This window comes from Thamnophis elegans, chromosome 5 (assembly GCF_009769535.1).
Source record: "Thamnophis elegans isolate rThaEle1 chromosome 5, rThaEle1.pri, whole genome shotgun sequence".
NCBI classification, from domain to species: Eukaryota; Metazoa; Chordata; class Lepidosauria; order Squamata; family Colubridae; genus Thamnophis; species Thamnophis elegans.
In genome coordinates, this window is record NC_045545.1 from 2959508 (window position 1) to 2977053 (window position 17546).

The following is a 17546-nucleotide window of genomic DNA, read 5'->3' on the forward strand; positions in this document are numbered from 1 at the left end:
TTGAGTTTTTATTGAGCTGGGGGCTGGTACACATGTGCGTTACTAACATCAGACAAAGAGATCGTTCAACCAACGAAGGTTACAGAGCAACGTTCACTAAAGCACAGTTGGAAAGGGGGTTTGAAGGGGCTGAAGCAGGCCAATATGGCAGCTTTGAAACAGATTTCCTTATACCCACAATGCACTGACAGCAAAGAATGCTTCTATTTGGTTGGTCCACACACTGGGAAGAGGTACGGTGGCGTACCAGTTTGAAAGAGCAAGTTTTTTTGTGTTGTTTTTCTTTTGTCATTTCTGTTTTGGATTTCCATCCGGGGTGGTGGTGGGGGGTGGCTATCCAAGCCTTTTTTTGAACCTGTGTAAGTGCCTGCAGCCGTCGTGTTGAGTCGTTGTAATATTATTGGCAGCTGTCTCACTTAAGCGTCAGCCAAGAAGTAACAGTCTTGGTCGGGTTGGGTTCTACATATGGCTTAGTTCAGTTCAGGCCTTTTTCTTTAGTCTATATATGTGTGAAAATTGTCATAATTTCCCCCCTTATTTTGAAAATTCTTATTTGCATCTGTTTTTTCCCCTTCTTTCTTTCTTTTCTGGACACCTTTCTCGCAAAGCAGTCTGAAGCCGATGTCTCCCGAGCGGCGTAGCTTAAAATATAAAAGGCCCACTTAATCCCAATGGAGCAATTGGTGATAGTAGAAGTAGAAGGGTTTGTATCGATATTGCCCCTTGCCCTGAACTTTCGCTGCAGCCGTCTGGATCCACATCACAACTCCGCTTCTCACACAGTACACCAGTGTAGCCTTCCGGGCACTGGCAGCGTATATTGTTGTGGCATGTCCCTCCATTCTGGCAAATTTGAAGTTCATTGTCGCATACGTTTGCTGTAAGGTGGAGTGGGAAGGAAAGAGAAAGACATAATCAACATCAGACAACTGGTTTTTTTATTTATTTCTGTACTGTAAGCCGCCCGGAGTACAGTTCTCTGTAGCAGCTCCGGCCCTTTGGAACGAACTCCCCGCGGAGATCCGGACCCTCACCTCTCTCCAGGCCTTCCGGAAAGCCGTTAAAACTTGGCTGTGCCGGCAGGCCTGGGGTTGATGAGTTCCCCTCCCCTCTCGACTGGTATGGCTGTGTGATTTTCGTGTATTTTAATTATGTGTACTGTTGTTTATGTTCCCTTTCCCCTTTGAGTTGTTCACTGCCCTGAGTCCCTCCTGGAGAAGGGCGGCATACAAATAAACCAAAACTAAACTAAACTAAACTAAACTATGGGATTGGGCGGCATATAAATGGTATTAAACTTGCAAACTTGCAAACTTGGTTAAGGAACACAACAGCAATGTGAAAAGCACTGGCTGTCTTCCTGAAAGGGTATTTTAAGAAAGAGGAGCATTAGCTCTACCATTAGTGTGGCCATCCTCAATACATATACTAAGGGTCCTAACATGGCAGCTATTGGTTCTACTTTTGTATTCTTACTACCAAGGATGATACAAGGGCTCCTGTGATTTCCCCCCCTCCCCCCTAATAACCAATTTAAATACTGGGCGCGTTGACTTGCAGCATCTTGATCTGTGTGAGATCATATGTTGTGCCTTAGATCATAACACACTTCTATGAAAAGTAGAGGCATGAATAAAATAGATCTCCTTTCGAACCATTTAAAGCAGCCGTGTGTTTCTAAAGGATCCGGCGGTTGCTCTGAAAGCAATCTGCCTTCTATACAGCCAGTGGTGGGATTCAAATAATTTAACAACCGGTTCTCTGCCTAATGACCAGCTGGGTAGGCGGGGCTCAGTGGTCATGTGACTGGGTGGGCATAGCCAACTCAATGTCACTCACGTCGATGGACGCTTCGCCTTAGCTGTTACAATGTAATCAGGGTTAACCGGAGAGGCGGTTTCTGTAAGCGGGGCAATAAAGATTAGGCTAGAAACAACCCCAGAATGTTTCCTTCCTGCCTTCCTTACAGGATTAGCCCTGTAAAGTGGGGAAAAACCAAAAGGAGATTTCTTCCAACAACCGGTTCTCCCAACTGCTTAGAAAGTTACCAACCGGTTCTCCCGAAGAGGTGCGAACCGGCTGAATCCCACCACTGTGTACAGCCATCCACTTTGGCACATGAAATGGATGGGAACAGCTTCCAAAACATCCCCGCAGGGCTTGTAAAAGATAAGGTGGTTTTCATGAGTTGAAGAGAGATGCTTTGTGGCAACTTTGGGAAGCCCTCTGTCTGAATGCCTTACCCAAAGCCAATCTGTGCCACTGAAGGCACAGGTGTCATTATGGGATGAGGCTGTTTGTTTGCATACACTGACGATGTCAGACACATGCAGGGAAGCCATGATGGTTCCCAAATGGAAAATCGTTTTGATGGAAGGACTTGGCCCTTGCGAATAGTAGAAAACGGCTACACTGGAACATCTAATTCTTCAGCCAAGCTGTGCCTTTGGATAAGATCAGTCCTGCTGGGATCATTTTACTCTTAGGCCACAGCTGGTGAATTCCAAATCTCAGCATTTTCCTTTTGTCAAAAGCTACTTGTGAAAAGTAGAAAGTCAGATAGAACGGCACCTATCCTTCTCCCTGACCTGCCAATTTTCCAGCTATGGAACATTAACAGTTATCTTTTGAAGTGTTACAGCTTTGGAAAGTTGTGTTCAATCTATTTCTGATTGTATTGGCAAACTTTAAGAACTATCTGGGATGCTCAGAAATTATACCATCCATTTCACAAGAAAGTATTTTTTTTTAATTAAAAAAAGCCACCATCCTAATCAGGTAATCCAGTAATCTTGGGTTTAGGTCTGTGTTTTCAGTATTGTGGTTATTGATACAAACGGTGCTTGAATCCTTTCGGATTAATATCTTTCTAATGCATTATAGGATTAACTTGGTCAGGATCAAAGTATTCTGCACCTCTTTGAGTGCCTATGGAGGTATTGCTTCTGATTCTTTAGCCAGAGTCAAGTAATTAGAAGCAACAAAGCCACGATTATTACATTCATCATTAAAGCCAGCATTTGCAGCAAGGAGCACAGAAATCAAGCACATAAAGAGGCAGCGTCCTGCTGCTGAGAATAAATGAGAAATGAATCTGTCACACTGAGAAGTTTTTACACGTGGGAAAGAATAAGCTAAAAGCATGAAGTGCAGCAAAGGAAGCATTGTGTCCCGACGAAGACTGGTGCAACCAAATATTAAAAGAAATAGCAAAGCTTTTTTCATAGATCACTTCTACATCTACAAATGCAGACGATGGATGAGACTCACAAAACTCTTTATGAACCACTATTTGTAACGGAAATTATTATTCATACAGAACCAGGTTGACCTCTTTTAATATTCTTCCTTCCTTGTATTCCCACCTTATACATCCTCTGTTCATCTCACCTATCTTTTTAAAAGACACTGATATATTAGACTATACAAGCAATCCTGTCCTTCACTAGCTTTTCTTTTCCAGGAGTGGATCTAACTCCAGTTACAAATTCCTGGGCTAGTTTTTGCAATCTGAAGAGCCGAGGTGGCGCAGTGGTTAGGGTGCAGTACTGCAGGCCACTTTAGCTGACTGTGATCTGCAGTTCAGCGGTTCAAATCTCACCGGCTCGAGGTTGACTCAGCCTTCCATCCTTCCGAGGTGGGTGAAATGAGGACCCGGACTGTGGGGGCGATATGCTGACTCAATTTGCTAAAAGAAATTTGTAAACCGCTTAGAGAGGGCTGAAAGCCCTATGAAGCGGTATATAAGTCTAATAAATAAATAAATAAATAAATAAATAAATAAATAAATAAATAAATAAATAAATCTCTTGAAGGAGCTAGCATTGGGCAAAATAGAACAATATCAGACATTACGAAGAATTTTCCAATATTAATATTTCTTTAATTGTACCTTCTACCTAAATGACCTCTGTCCATATTCTTCTATGTTTTATTTCCCTAAATTTTATCTATATTTAATTTTGGGGGGGTCACAGTGTCTATGGATTCCATTCCCCCAATAGAGCCATATGTATGTAGCAAAATCTGATGAATGATTTTAAAAAATGATGTACAAACTACCAAACATTCTTAAAGATAAAACTCCAGATTCATTAAGGGAATCCTCTGCTGTAATGTAACTCATGGTGAGGCTTTACCGATGGAACGTGGTATCCTATCTATCTGAAATTGCTGCTTAGATTACCAATGTAGCCATGTTTTTTGATGTCTGAATCCATTCCGAGACTAAATGGCATGAAACTATTTTAAAACAATTGCTGAATGAACTGGGTTTTCATTGTAGGAGACACAGCAACATTTCATTTGAAGAAGATTTCTAATAAGATGCTTAGGGGCCATGGTGTATATTTACTATTTTCTTTGATTTACAGAATCCACTATATTCTATGTCCCTGATACATCAGAGAACTTAGTCATGATTCAGAATTATAGCAATATGCAAAATCCTCATAGTTTTTGATTTTATTCATAAATATATTTCCGTGACCTGACAAAAGCGCGAACGTCATAAGCACGCCAACAAAACCGTGGTGCTAAAACCGCGATGTCAAAAGCGCGTCGACAACAGCACGCCGACAACAGCACGCCGACAGAAGCGCGATTTAAGTTAAGGTAAAGTTTAGGGTTAGGTTTTGGGTTAGGTTACAGCGCGCTTCTGTTGGCGCGCTGTTGTCGGCCGCTTCAGGGCTCATTCGTTGCGCGGTTTTGTCGGCGCGGTTTTGTCACCGCGGTTTAGTGAGGCGCGCTTTTGTCGTTCGCGCATTTGTGGTGGAACCTATATTTCAGGCTTGCTAAATATTCAGGGTAATTATCTGTAAGAAAGCGAACATACCAATATTAAATTAAATACTATTTGAAATGCGGTATGAAATGTAATATGGATTCAATTGTAAATCAAATCCAAACTCATTTAACCATAGTCCATGACCAGCAAAGTTAATAAACACCTCAGAAACAATGGTCAAATGCAACAAAGATAGTATAACAATATTTTTTTTAAAAAAAGGTAAGACTTTAAAATTGGAAGAAAGGAGAGAATTGAATAAAATGTAAAACAGACTACAAATTAAGATCAAACATAAACAGAATAAAATAGGAATTCAGTAAAAGGAAAAAAAGGATTGGATAAAACTTCCAATCTTAGGAGGAAACAGTCGCCTCTCTCTGATTAGAGATTGGATTTTTGTTAGGAGGTGATAAGCATTTGTTTGTACATAATATGAAGGACAGTTTTTTTCAGGGAATGGAGACCTAATATTGTTAATTTAGAGCCCACCCACTAATGTTAGCTGTGGCTTTCAAATCCATCTGCCACGTTATTTCAAAGACTCTTGTTACTTTAATACACTGTAAAATTAGGGACAGCAAAAAGTTGCCAGAAATAATACAGGTTGGTTGAGGTTTTTTTCCGTGCTTTTCCACCTTGATGAAAAGCCATCAAGGAGAATTAATAGCAATAGCAGTTAGACTTATATACCGCTTCATAGGGCTTTCAGCCCTCTCTAAGCGGTTTACAGAGTCAGCATATCGCCCCCACAATCTGGGTCCTCATTTTACCAACCTCGGAAGGATGGAAGGCTGAGTCAACCTTGAGCCGGTGAGATTAGAACCGCTGAACTGCAGAACTGCAGTCAGCTGAAGTAGCCTGCAGTGCTGCATTTAACCACTGCGCCACCTCGGTTCTGTGAAGCTTCTAATGAAGCTGTGAAGCCCCAAGAAAATGGGTTTGAGACAGTAAAAGACTTGGCAAATACGGATTCTCACCTCCAGTGAAATCAAACCAGTTTCTGTGTGGAACAAAGCATTTGAAGCACAAATGCTTAGAAGAGCACTTGTAGAAATATAGTCTGAACAGCGTACAAGGATTTTAAATAAATTTAGGTGGGTTCCTGTGCAATTCTCAAAATTACAGTTTCTAGCTTTGAAAAAAGCTTGATGGTCTGCATTTTTCCCCATTCTCGAATGAAAAAAAAAATCCCAAATTGCTTTAGTGTTATTATTGTCTTGGGAAGAAAATAGTTTTAATTTGTTTCCACCAAGCTACTGACCAGCAATAGCAATAGCAATAGCAGTTAGACTTATATGCCGCTTCATAGGGCTTTCAGCCCTCTCTAAGCGGTTTACAGAGTCAGCCTATTGCCCCCAACAACAATCCGGGTCCTCATTTTACCCACTTCGGAAGGATGGAAGGCTGAGTCAACCTTTTGAGTCCAACCCCCTGCTCAGAATACAGGATAACAGAATTGGAAGAGACCTTGGAGGTCTTCTAGCAATAGCAATAGCAGTTAGACTTATATACCGCTTCATAGGGCTTTCAGCCCTCTCTAAGCGGTTTACAGAGTCAGCATATCGCCCCCAACAACAATCCAGGTCCTCATTTTACCCACCTCGGAAGGATGGAAGGCTGAGTCAACCCTGAGCCGGTGAGATTTGAATAGCTGAACTGCTGAACTAGCAGTCAGCTAAAGTAGCCTGCAGTGCTGCATTTAACCACTGCGCCACCTCGGCTTCACTTCACTTACCTTCCCTACCGGTTCACAAGTGAGAGTGCTCTATCTTGCATATTCACTTTGCTTGCATGTGCTCCGTCTGAGCATGCGCATTGATCACGCATTACATCGGGGTGGATAGATGGCGCCTCCCGCAGCCACTGCTATCGGTTAGTCTGAACCGGAAGGAACTAGCTGAATACCATCTCTGCTCCAGAGGCTTGAAAAATTATGCCAAAGATGAAGCTTGTTCAGTTTTATTATTTCCAATTTTCCATTGAAGTTTGTGGTGACTAGGTCTTCCCTAGAAATGCATTATTGTGGTCAAAGACTGACTTGTAGAATTCGGTTCCACCACAAAACCGCGGTAGACTAAAGCGCGCTCGACGAAAGTGCGTACGTGACGTCATCACAGCGCGACAAAAACAGCACGCTGTGAGCGGTAAACTTAAAATTAACACGTAAATCTAAACCTAACCCCCCCAAACCTAACCCTAAGCCTAACCCTTAGCCTAACCCTTAACCTAAACCTAAACCTAACCCTATACCTAACCCTTAACCTAACCCTAAACCTAACGCTAACCCTTAACCTAACCCTAAACCTAACCCTAATGCTTAACGTAACCCTAACCCTAACCCTAACCCTTAACCTAACCCTAACCCTTACCTTTATGTGAATCGGCTTGCTTTAAAAGCGCTTTTTAAAGCGCCCTTTTTTCTCCGCGGTCGTATTTGTCGCGCTGCTGATGACGTCACATACGCGCTTTAATCGGGCGCGCTTTAGTGGACCGTGGTTTTGACGGGTCACGGTAGAATTCTGCTAAAGCTACCTCCAGATACTCTGAAGCCCTTTTTTTCTGGAAGAAAGTGTCCAACACACCTGGGATGATCACATTTTTCCACTCCTTACTAATCTGCTCTTCCTAAAGAAGTGTCCTCTTTCCACCTTTAATGGGAATTCCTTAAGAGCTGACAGCTTTTATCCTGAGTCCTATTGAAAGCAAAAGAGATCGCACAACAGCATTGCTTGAATGTGCTCAAAAGCAGAGTGTTTGGTGTCTGAAGTTACTCTGACTTCTGCAATTTTCTGCATGCAAATGAGTTGAATAATGATGCTCTTCCACTTCCTCTCCGGTATGCCATGCCGTAATTAATATGAGGTCAACCACCAGGCATCGCTGAAACATGTTCCTTCTTCATCACCTTTTCCCTGTGATCCTTTTTGTGGCGCTAATGTATTTTTTATGACCCACTGACACAACCCTGAAATGTATCTAGCATTTCGGATCTGCAAATGTCACAACGGCATATTAAGTTATAATAAATGCTGCCTGCTCGGAAAATAAGGCTGATGACTGCCATATGTCTGCATTTCAATGCAGCATCTACAATGTGCTTAATTGGGCAAATTTACATTGCAAGTATCAACTGAGGGGTATAATACGCCGTAAACAAATATGACAAGGTTTCAAGTCTGGCAAATTATTGCAAAAGCGATAGAAGAAACAAATGTGTAATAAGAAATCAGACATGGATATTAATTACTTGTGAATCTCCACCACCACCAACGGAGGTCTGTTTCACATAAACATGTGCATTATTTGATTAGTCGTAATTTGATGATTGGCACCCAGTGCTGTGTCAACTAATATTGGAAGAAAGCTGCATTGAATCCAATAATATTTACACTCCGATAACTGCACTTAGCACTGCAACATTAATAGTTTGCCTGCTCTGATCTGACTTTATTTTTCTTGCGATATGAGAACTACTTTCAGAAAGTACTGAAAACCCTTCTCTTCGAGTAGCTATTAAGTAATTTTGAAGACATGCTTCTGTGGCTTAATAACTGAGCATTCATTTCCATTTAAAGCCGCAGTCTGATTAATCATTATTATTCATCATAATAAACGCCTAAGTAAGTTTGTGAAAGACTGCGCGGTAGTATTCTGATTCATGTTTTGGATGTCTGATTTACAGCCGAGTGTTCATTTCATCTGGCTTGAACCTAAGAGGTTTTCCAAAATATGTAGCTTAATGGGGAAGAGAACAGGTTTGAAAACAGCAACCACATCTGTATTGTTGATATTAGTTATTAATAATAAATGAATGAATGATAAACCAATAGCTAATTAAATACTTCTCTTAGCTCCTGATGTGGTCTTATTTATCTTTGGATCTTGAATGCAAATTGGGGTATTTCCATGTTTGCCAGTATATATATATATATATATATATATATATATATATATATATATATATATATATATATATATATATATATATATATATATATCTATCTCTATCTCTATCTCTATCTCTATCTCTATCTCTATCTCTATCTCTATCTCTATCTCTATCTCTATCTCTATCTCTATATCTCTATATCTATATCTATATCTATATCTATATCTATATCTATATCTATATCTATATCTATCTATCTATCTATCTATCTATCTATCTATCTATATATATATATATATGTAAATATATATATATATATATATATATATATATATATATATATATATATATATATATATATATATATATATATATATATATATATGTAAATATATTTACAACCCCTGGTAAGCCCCAATTATGGGAGGAAGCTAACTGCTTCATTCATCTGTCAATCGGCTTGTCACAAGAGTCCATCACAACAGAAACCCAATATTTTTACTGTTGCCTTTGTTATATTTGTGTTTTTTTTTTATTTGTGCTGATAAATAAATAAATAAAGGGAGACTAGTATAGATCTATTTCAAGCTATTTAGCTCTCATCAGCTAGCCATACCCTTACTGGGATTTAAACCTGGGCTACATACTAGGCAGACTTCTTAGCCATTAGGCCACAGGCTCTTATCCGTTATTAGATCATACTGCCTAGTATATAGCCCAGGTTCAAATCCCAGTAAGGGTATGGCTAGCTGATGAGAGCTAAATAGCTTGAAATAGATGCGTAAAATTGGAGGAGGAGCAAGGCAGTCATCTTCAGGCTTCCAGGAGCATGAAGCCTGAAGATGACGAATGAGACTTCATCGAAACGTCGCCAAGACACCTCCAATTTTACGCGGGAGAAAACCCGAATAACCAAAGACTTACATATCTCTATATCTCTATATCTCTATATCTATCTATCTATCTATCTATCTATCTATCTATCTATCTATCTATCTATCTATCATCTATCTATCTATCTATCTATCTATCTATCTATCTATCTATCTATCTATCTATCTATCTATCATTAGTTTCAGCTTATTTTTATTTGTAATCTTTTGACTTCTGTTCCTGTGGATTTAAAGACATTCTCTACCATACATGTAGCATTTTATCACAATATAATATAAGCTCCGCTTCAATCATTCATGCCAATACATTTGACCTTCAATAAGGGCAAAATAATGTGTTTTGTGATACTGCCATATAAAACTCATCATAAAAGTGTCAAGGGCACCTTAATCCAGTGTATGATGTGCAATTAAGTTTAAATTGTTACGTACAAATTGCAGTATTTCTTTAGGACAACATATCTACATCACTCTGATAACTGTAGATTTGTTTTTACTGAGATGTATTAAGGGAACTTTCTATTTTTATTTTTCATATAGCTGAAAAAAATAAACATAGATGCTAATTATGTCCACTTTTTCACAAAAAAAATAAACATAGATGCTAATTATGTCCATTTTTTCACAAAAACATTAATATTAAATGCTAGCGGTTTATGCAGTTTCTTAAATTTCTACCCAGTCTGAAAATTTACTAATGTCTTACAAATATACATTTCTCCCTAGAGCTCTAGGGGATTGCATAGCTACAAAGGGAAGAAAACACGTTTCTTTCCTATAACCTAGCATGAACTTAATGCATTCTATGCCTTTTTATCAGTTATTGACATTTTGGATGGAAGGTTCTACTATTTTGAAAAGGAAAATGTCAATGTGGAAATATAAACAATATATTTTCATTCTGGTTTTACCTTTGATGTTTGAATGAAAGTCATCAACTCAAACACCACATCATTGTGGTTAAAAGAAACAGACGTTCTCATTAAAAAAAAAAACCTGAAAAAATTAAATAGAAATAAAAAGAAGTAGAAAGCTATCTTGAATTTAAATGCCACAGCTGGAAGTGATTATTAATTCCAACCAACACCTTCTTTTTGATAGCTTACCTTGACATAGCTAGATAATAGATTTGGCAATGCAAGAAACCTCTTGTTAACAATTGCATTAAGCAGAAGTTTTACAGATTTCCATCTGTGTACAAGTGAGAGCCTGCTATTGATCAAATTGTTACTTTGATTAAGATAGATTAGAATTGATAAAACAAAACTGAGACAGAAATCTTAAGAGTATTTCTCTCTAATCTGGGCCAGTGTAGGCTCTAGTCATAGACCATATGTGAGAATAGATGAACATACTGATAGATGATAACTAACATTATCCCAGAAGGCCATCAATTAGAGCTGGACCAGTTCAGTCCCTATCTCCATTGCATATGTGTGTTCCAAAAAAATTGCAGCCCATGTCTGATTGCAAATTGTTTTAGAAAGAAACCTGAAGCAAAGATCGTGTTTATAGACAAAACGTTTTGATATGTCCTGTTAAAGGTTTGTTCATGGTTGCATTTTTTCTGCTTTGCTTTTTTAAAACAGGTGATTGCTATTCAAGGGCTGTCTGCCGTGATAAATGTAAATGCAGAATCCCTGAAAGGAACGGTGCACTCCACTGTTTATGGGGGAATTTGTAACCCCATGACAATAATTTCAATGTATGATGAAGGTTCAGATCTGGTTAGATTTTAAAATGCAAAATTGACTCAAATCATTACGCGTCCTTCTGACAAATAAAACAGCGAGGCCTTCTTTATTGCATTTGTAATATGGAATAGCAGCTCTTTCCAAATACTCGTCTGTTATTATACTGCTCAGTTATGCTTTGTGGCTAACCCAATACTTAACCCATTTAAAATATTCTTGACTTTACAGATGGCTTTGAATCCAAAGCAGAAATGATGAGAAATTTCTCGAGTTTTCCTGACTCCCCAAATGGATGCTAACAAGAAAACTAGAGCTCTTTTCAACTAAGCAATAATAAAGTACTGGAGACTTCTATGGGTCAAGCTCTTAGCAATAGCAATAGCAGTTAGACTTATATACCGCTTCATAGGGCTTTCAGCCCTCTCTAAGCGGTTTACAGAGTCAGCATATTGCACCCAACAATCTGGGTCCTCATTTTACCCACCTCGGAAGGATGGAAGGCTGAGTCAACCTTGAGCCGGTGAGATTTGAACCGCTGAACTGCAGCTATCAGTCAGCTGAAGTAGCCTGCAGTGCTGCACTCTAACCACTGCCCCACCTTGGCTCTCTAGATGCTCTTCATAGATGCTAAAATCATCATCATCATCATCATCATCACCACCACCACCACCATCACCACCACCACCACCACCACCACCACCACACTACCACCTGCAGTTGTGAATACCTTTCATTTTCTAATTAATGACTGGGTTACTGACAGAAAAAAGGCATATACTGGAGTAAAAACATTGCAGAGCATGAAGTTCTTTTCAAGATCTTGAGAAGTGAGAACTGATAGGAATGGTGAACCAACTGAAGGAACATGCCAGAATTCTCCATTTTGGCTTCAAATTACATACCAGAGATGTATAAAATGGTGTACGCTGGTGATTTTTTTTGTGTGCCTATGCAAAGAACATTATTTTGAACACAAGGAACACATCTAAAGTGATGTATCAATCACCATAAATCTCTATATTATAGTACTGATGCAGACTGACTGCCAGATTGACTTCAACGCGATCACCTTTGCCTCCCCCTAGCTTCCCGTGGCTTGGCACCTTTGGGATACTGCTAGGTTGGTGAGTGGCACTCTGCCTGGCTGGAGCTGGGAGATTCTCCAGGGGGCTTATATGCGGGGGGAGCTTATATTTTTGGCCACCAGAAAAATGTGGCATTGCTGTATTATGAGGACATGTCGTATTTTCAGGGAAACACGGTACATGTTTTGAATCAGAACATTTAACAGATCTCCATAAGGGAACATTTCTTACTTGATTTCATAATTAACATGGCAGTATAATATTACCTGTCCTAATACAGAGAATGGGGAATAAGCAACTTAACCAATGTAAGCTCTGATTTAATTGTTCATTCCCCTAGGAAGAAGTTATTTAAATCTGAGACTATTTCTTGATCTTATCACGGAAGAAAATCTCAGGGGCCAAAGAGTAATAAATTACTGGGTGGATCATAGCCTTAAATCTGAAAAAGAAAGAAATGATGCTGGTGCATTTACTTATCAACATTTTTCTAGGGCTTATATGCTTGTTTTGGTATCCTTGACTTTTCATTTTGTTCCTAAACACATCAACTTTCACCAGATTTTTTTTATTTAGTTTTCCATCCCTTTTAACATTAATTAACATATATAGGAACAATAACGCTCTTAGTACCAAAAGGAAACTCAGAATAAAAACGTCCTTCAAATATTTTTCTGTAATCATTCTACCACTGAGTCATACAATTTATATGGGAATTTTAGTAAGTCTATTATGTTGTTAACTGCAACTTTTTCATATTTCTTAACATTTCTGTAAAGGTTTTGACAGCTCCTTGTTCTGTGCAAAATCAAATTATCAAATTATAGAATAAAAGCTCTGTTATATTAAATTTGAATGAAAAAGCTTCTATTCTCACACTGTAGTAAGTCTTAAAAGATAGAAATGTTATGTACATATGATTAACTCTACACTTTTAGTAAACCAAAAAAGCAATTTATAACTCTCAATACAAATAATTATTTATAGAGTATCTGGATAAAAAGATATTTTACAGAATGTAATAAAAGTTACATGCTGAAAAAGTGAAAACAATGAACTAAGACCAGTAAACTTTTAAATATACATCAGCATAGATTTTTTTAAATAAATAATAATAATAATAATAATAATTAATAATAATAATAATAATAATTTGAGTTTGAAGATTCATGAGTAATTCAATGGCAGTGCACTTATAAATAGTACGGTCAATCATTCAGTTGATCAAACAAGTAAATTATATTTAAAATAAACAATTAGAAAAACATTCCTTCATTCCTGCAGAATAAATGTGAACTTGAAAATAAAAGCTCCTTTTACCTTGATCTACTTAGAAAGTAAACTTTAATAAATTCAGAGAGGTTATTCCCCAGACAAATTTTCACAGTACTGTGGCTTGATACAATTAACAATTGTTCAACTGAATTTACCCAATCCAGTGGACTGCTTTCAAATCACTGTTTATTGAAAGCATTTATCATCCTGAAAGTATTTCTTTGAAGCTATATTAGTGCTGCAGTAAATAAATACTTTTTCTAAAACTTAACTGGCTTTTAGAAATCAAGTAATATTTTTTTTTCTAAGTTACTCCTGATCAGGCTGAACAAGGTTCCATCATCCCTCGTAAATCCAATAGATTTTGTGTTGTTATAACTCCAGGAGTTCTAAATGACTTTCCATTTTCTCATTTAGATATTTTTCATGCAATGAATCTAACCACCAGGTCTGAAAACACAATTCTTCCTACTTAGTGGAAGAGGTGTACGTAAGTCTCATGGTACTTGGGGACCAGGAAATTAAAATTACTCCCCCTTCTGCTGATTCGTTGCCCCCACAAAAATTATGATGGCATATAGACGATTTCTGTGATATGTAACTGCAAAAACACACATTTCTATGGATATTGGAAGAACCAAACCAAACCCAAAAAACCTCCCACAATATACTGAAACAATATATGGGAGAAAGAAATAGATTTCAACATAGCACAAAAGAATGATTTTCTGTGTTATCCAGACATTGTTCTGGCCAGAATGATTAGAGGATGATAAGAAATTGCTTTCTAAAATGGCTGAAATTGAAAACAAATCCAGGATTAGCGATTTAAGAATTACTATTGTTTCAGAGGGAATGGAGTCTTTAACAGGGGGAAAATGGTTAAGAGCTTGTAAAATTTGATTTAGATCAAACACTTTCAGGGAGAAAATTATTAGGGATGAGGAAAAAAAAATTCTCAACTTTAATTTTGCCATAAACCTTTATTATTGCCTTAGACTATAAGTCAGTCCATTATTAAGGTCCAAAGGATGCTTTAGGGGCACAATCAAAATTGAGAAGTCTAGAGAAAGGAGTCAATGCGAAAATCAATTTCGAAGACATGAAGCTAGTAATAAGAAGCAGAATCAGCTTGGCATGTTTGGTTTACAGATAAGAAAATGAAGGGGAAATCAGAATGTTTAAATAGGATGCCCATAAGAGACAGCAAATGTTCTCCTGTGCAGTAAAATCTTTAAAATGCTTACAATTTCAAAATAATATAAGGGAAGAAAAGGTACTCATGAGTAGCTGTGTATAGAAATAGTTCTGTGTATAGTGCTATGGATAGAAACATTCCAGAAGTATTTCAGAACTCTTTGGGTCGCTTCCAGGGGTGGGTTTCAGGCGGTTCGCGGCGGTCCCCGCGAACCGGTTGGTCAGCGAACCCGGAAGTAAGCAACTTCCAGGAACACCGAAGGATCCACCCGCCCGCCTGCGCTTCTTACCCGGTTTTGATGAGTTCTGCGCTTCCACGCATGCACAGAACGCATACAGCGCCTGCGCGATCCTCCAGAAGCAGCTGGAGCATCGCACAGATGCTAGTACGCATGCGTGCACCGCGCGCATGCACGAGGACGCCGCCGGCCCCGTTCCAACTGAACCAGTTGGAACGGGGCGAGAAACCCACCCCTGGTTGCTTCTGACATTAAGTTTAAGAGCAGGATTAAATAATAGCAATAGAAATAAAATTTAGACTTATATGCTGCCACATTGTGCTTTACAGCTCTCTCTCTCTCTCTCTCTCTCTCTCTCTTCAATAACTTCAATTAAGTCCCAATGCAAGAGTTCAATAGGGAAGACAATTGCATTATTCCATTAGCATGAACTCAGTAGACTGAGATACATAACACTTTGAAAGTCTTATTATTGGTTTTAATTTCAGCTGGGCTTGATGTATTTCAATAATATCTGAACATGTGATGCAACTGTATGATATGCAATCTGGTCTTGTTCATTAACACCGGAACATGAGAATCCATTTCCAAAGACAGAACAGTACATGCGTGACTAAACATGTATCAGGCGATGCCGGTTCTCCCCATGGATTGAGTGGCTTCTGCTTTTGAGTCCTGATACCATTCCTGCTTTCAATCATTTGGATATTGTTTGATCTTTGAGTACTAGGTGAACCATATGTGCTGAGATAGTGGAATGTGGATTAGATCAACACAACTTCTCCTTCTGATTTGTAAGGGGAAATATAAATAATCCTGGAGCAGTATTCAAAGAATCCTACAGTGCACAGTCATCTAGTGGTTACTGCAGAGCTAGATGCGTTTTCTTATTGCTACTAAATTAGGGATGTGCACTTTTTAAATATAGGGTGGCACAGTGGCTAAGATGCTGAGTTTGTTGATCAGAAAAGTCAGCAGTTCGAATCCCTAGCGCCACGTAATGGAGTGAGCTCCCGTTACTTGTCCCAGCTTCTGCCAACCTAGCAGTTCGAAAGCATGTAAAAAATGCAAGTAAAAAATAGGAATCACCTTTGGTGGGAAGGGAACAGCATTCTGTGTGCCTTCGGTGTTTAGTCATGCCAGCCACATGACCACGGAGACATCTTCGGACAGTGCTGGCTTTTTGGCTTTGAAACGGAGATGAGCACCGCCACCCCCTGGAGTCAGGAACGACTAACACACATGTTCGAGGGGAACCTTTACCTTTATCTTTTTACACTTTTTTAGAAAAATAATTATGGTTTTGTTAAAGGAATATATCTATGTAATACTATTTCTTGGAAACTGTATACTATCTTAAATGAAATTTAAACCTGCTGGGATGTACATACTTATGCTTTACTTATTTTAATAAGTCAATTCAATCGATCCACCAAAACGACTCGAGTCTCCTCTAAATTATTGTGTATCAACATTCTAAAAAAAAAATTAAGGAAACAATTATTCCACATCTGAGTTGCAAAATGGATACTTTTTTTAGACCTCTACGTGCACACAATGAGAAATGCCTTACATTGTTTTCTGTCTTAATCATGTGAAATGGAATTTTAATTACCACTTCTCTATTGTTATACAGAAAAGGAGATTTCAAGTTAATTCTATCTTTTCATGTTGCTGTGATTTTGATTCGGAAAAAGTGAGCACCTCTGGGTTTGTTTTGACACTTTGGACAAAACTCTATTCCATTCGTAGTTGGAAATTACTTTTTTTTTTTAATGCCTAGACTGTAGCTTACAACAATGTAAAAGTGAAAAGGGAAATGTGAATAGAATTTCAACTGCAGTATGGTGAGTAGGATTTGTTTCAACGCCACTGAATTAAATTAAATAGGATGTCCATGCTTGCTTTTTATTTTAGAAGGAAAACATAACTGACCATAATATCCCCTTCCAAAGATAGAAAAATAAATGCAGGCACATGTCTAAACATGCGTCAGATGATGCTTGTTCTCTCTGCTGATTGGGTGACTTCAACATTTTGGGGCTTTTGTTTGATCATTTTCAATATTAGTTTAGCTTCCAGAACAACATAACTATAATATGCAAATAGATTTAAATAGATTTATGACTATGAGAGGGATTACCTCTCCCCAGTTATTTCGGCCCACCCGATTAGACCCGACAGAGAATGTATGCTGAGGATACCATCAGCTAAGAGCCAAAGTGGTGCAGTGGTTAAATGCAGCACTGCAGCACTGCAGGCTACTTCAGCTGACTGCAGTTTGGCAGTTCGGCTGTTCAAATCTCACCGGCTCAGGGTTGACTCAGCCTTCCATCCTTCCGAGGTGGGTAAAATGAGGAGCCGGATTGTTGTTGGGGGCGATATGCTGACTCTGTAAACCGCTTAGAGAGGGCTGAAAGCCCTATGAAGCGGTATATAAGTCTAACTGCTATTGCTATCAGCTGGCACCTGCATTTGCTTTTGA

The 17546-nt window shown here is 38.6% G+C and overlaps 1 protein-coding gene across 1 annotated transcript in view; it reads right to left on the reverse strand.

Moving 5' to 3' along the window:
- Positions 1-248: 248 nt before the first annotated feature.
- Positions 249-17546, reverse strand: part of NTNG1 (netrin G1) — a 329237-nt gene continuing 311939 nt past the window's right edge. Inside the window, exon 7 of the mRNA XM_032218780.1 lies at positions 249-878. Coding sequence (XP_032074671.1) covers positions 643-878 — 236 coding nt within the window. The 3' untranslated portion in view covers positions 249-642. The remainder of the gene's footprint in view (positions 879-17546) is intronic.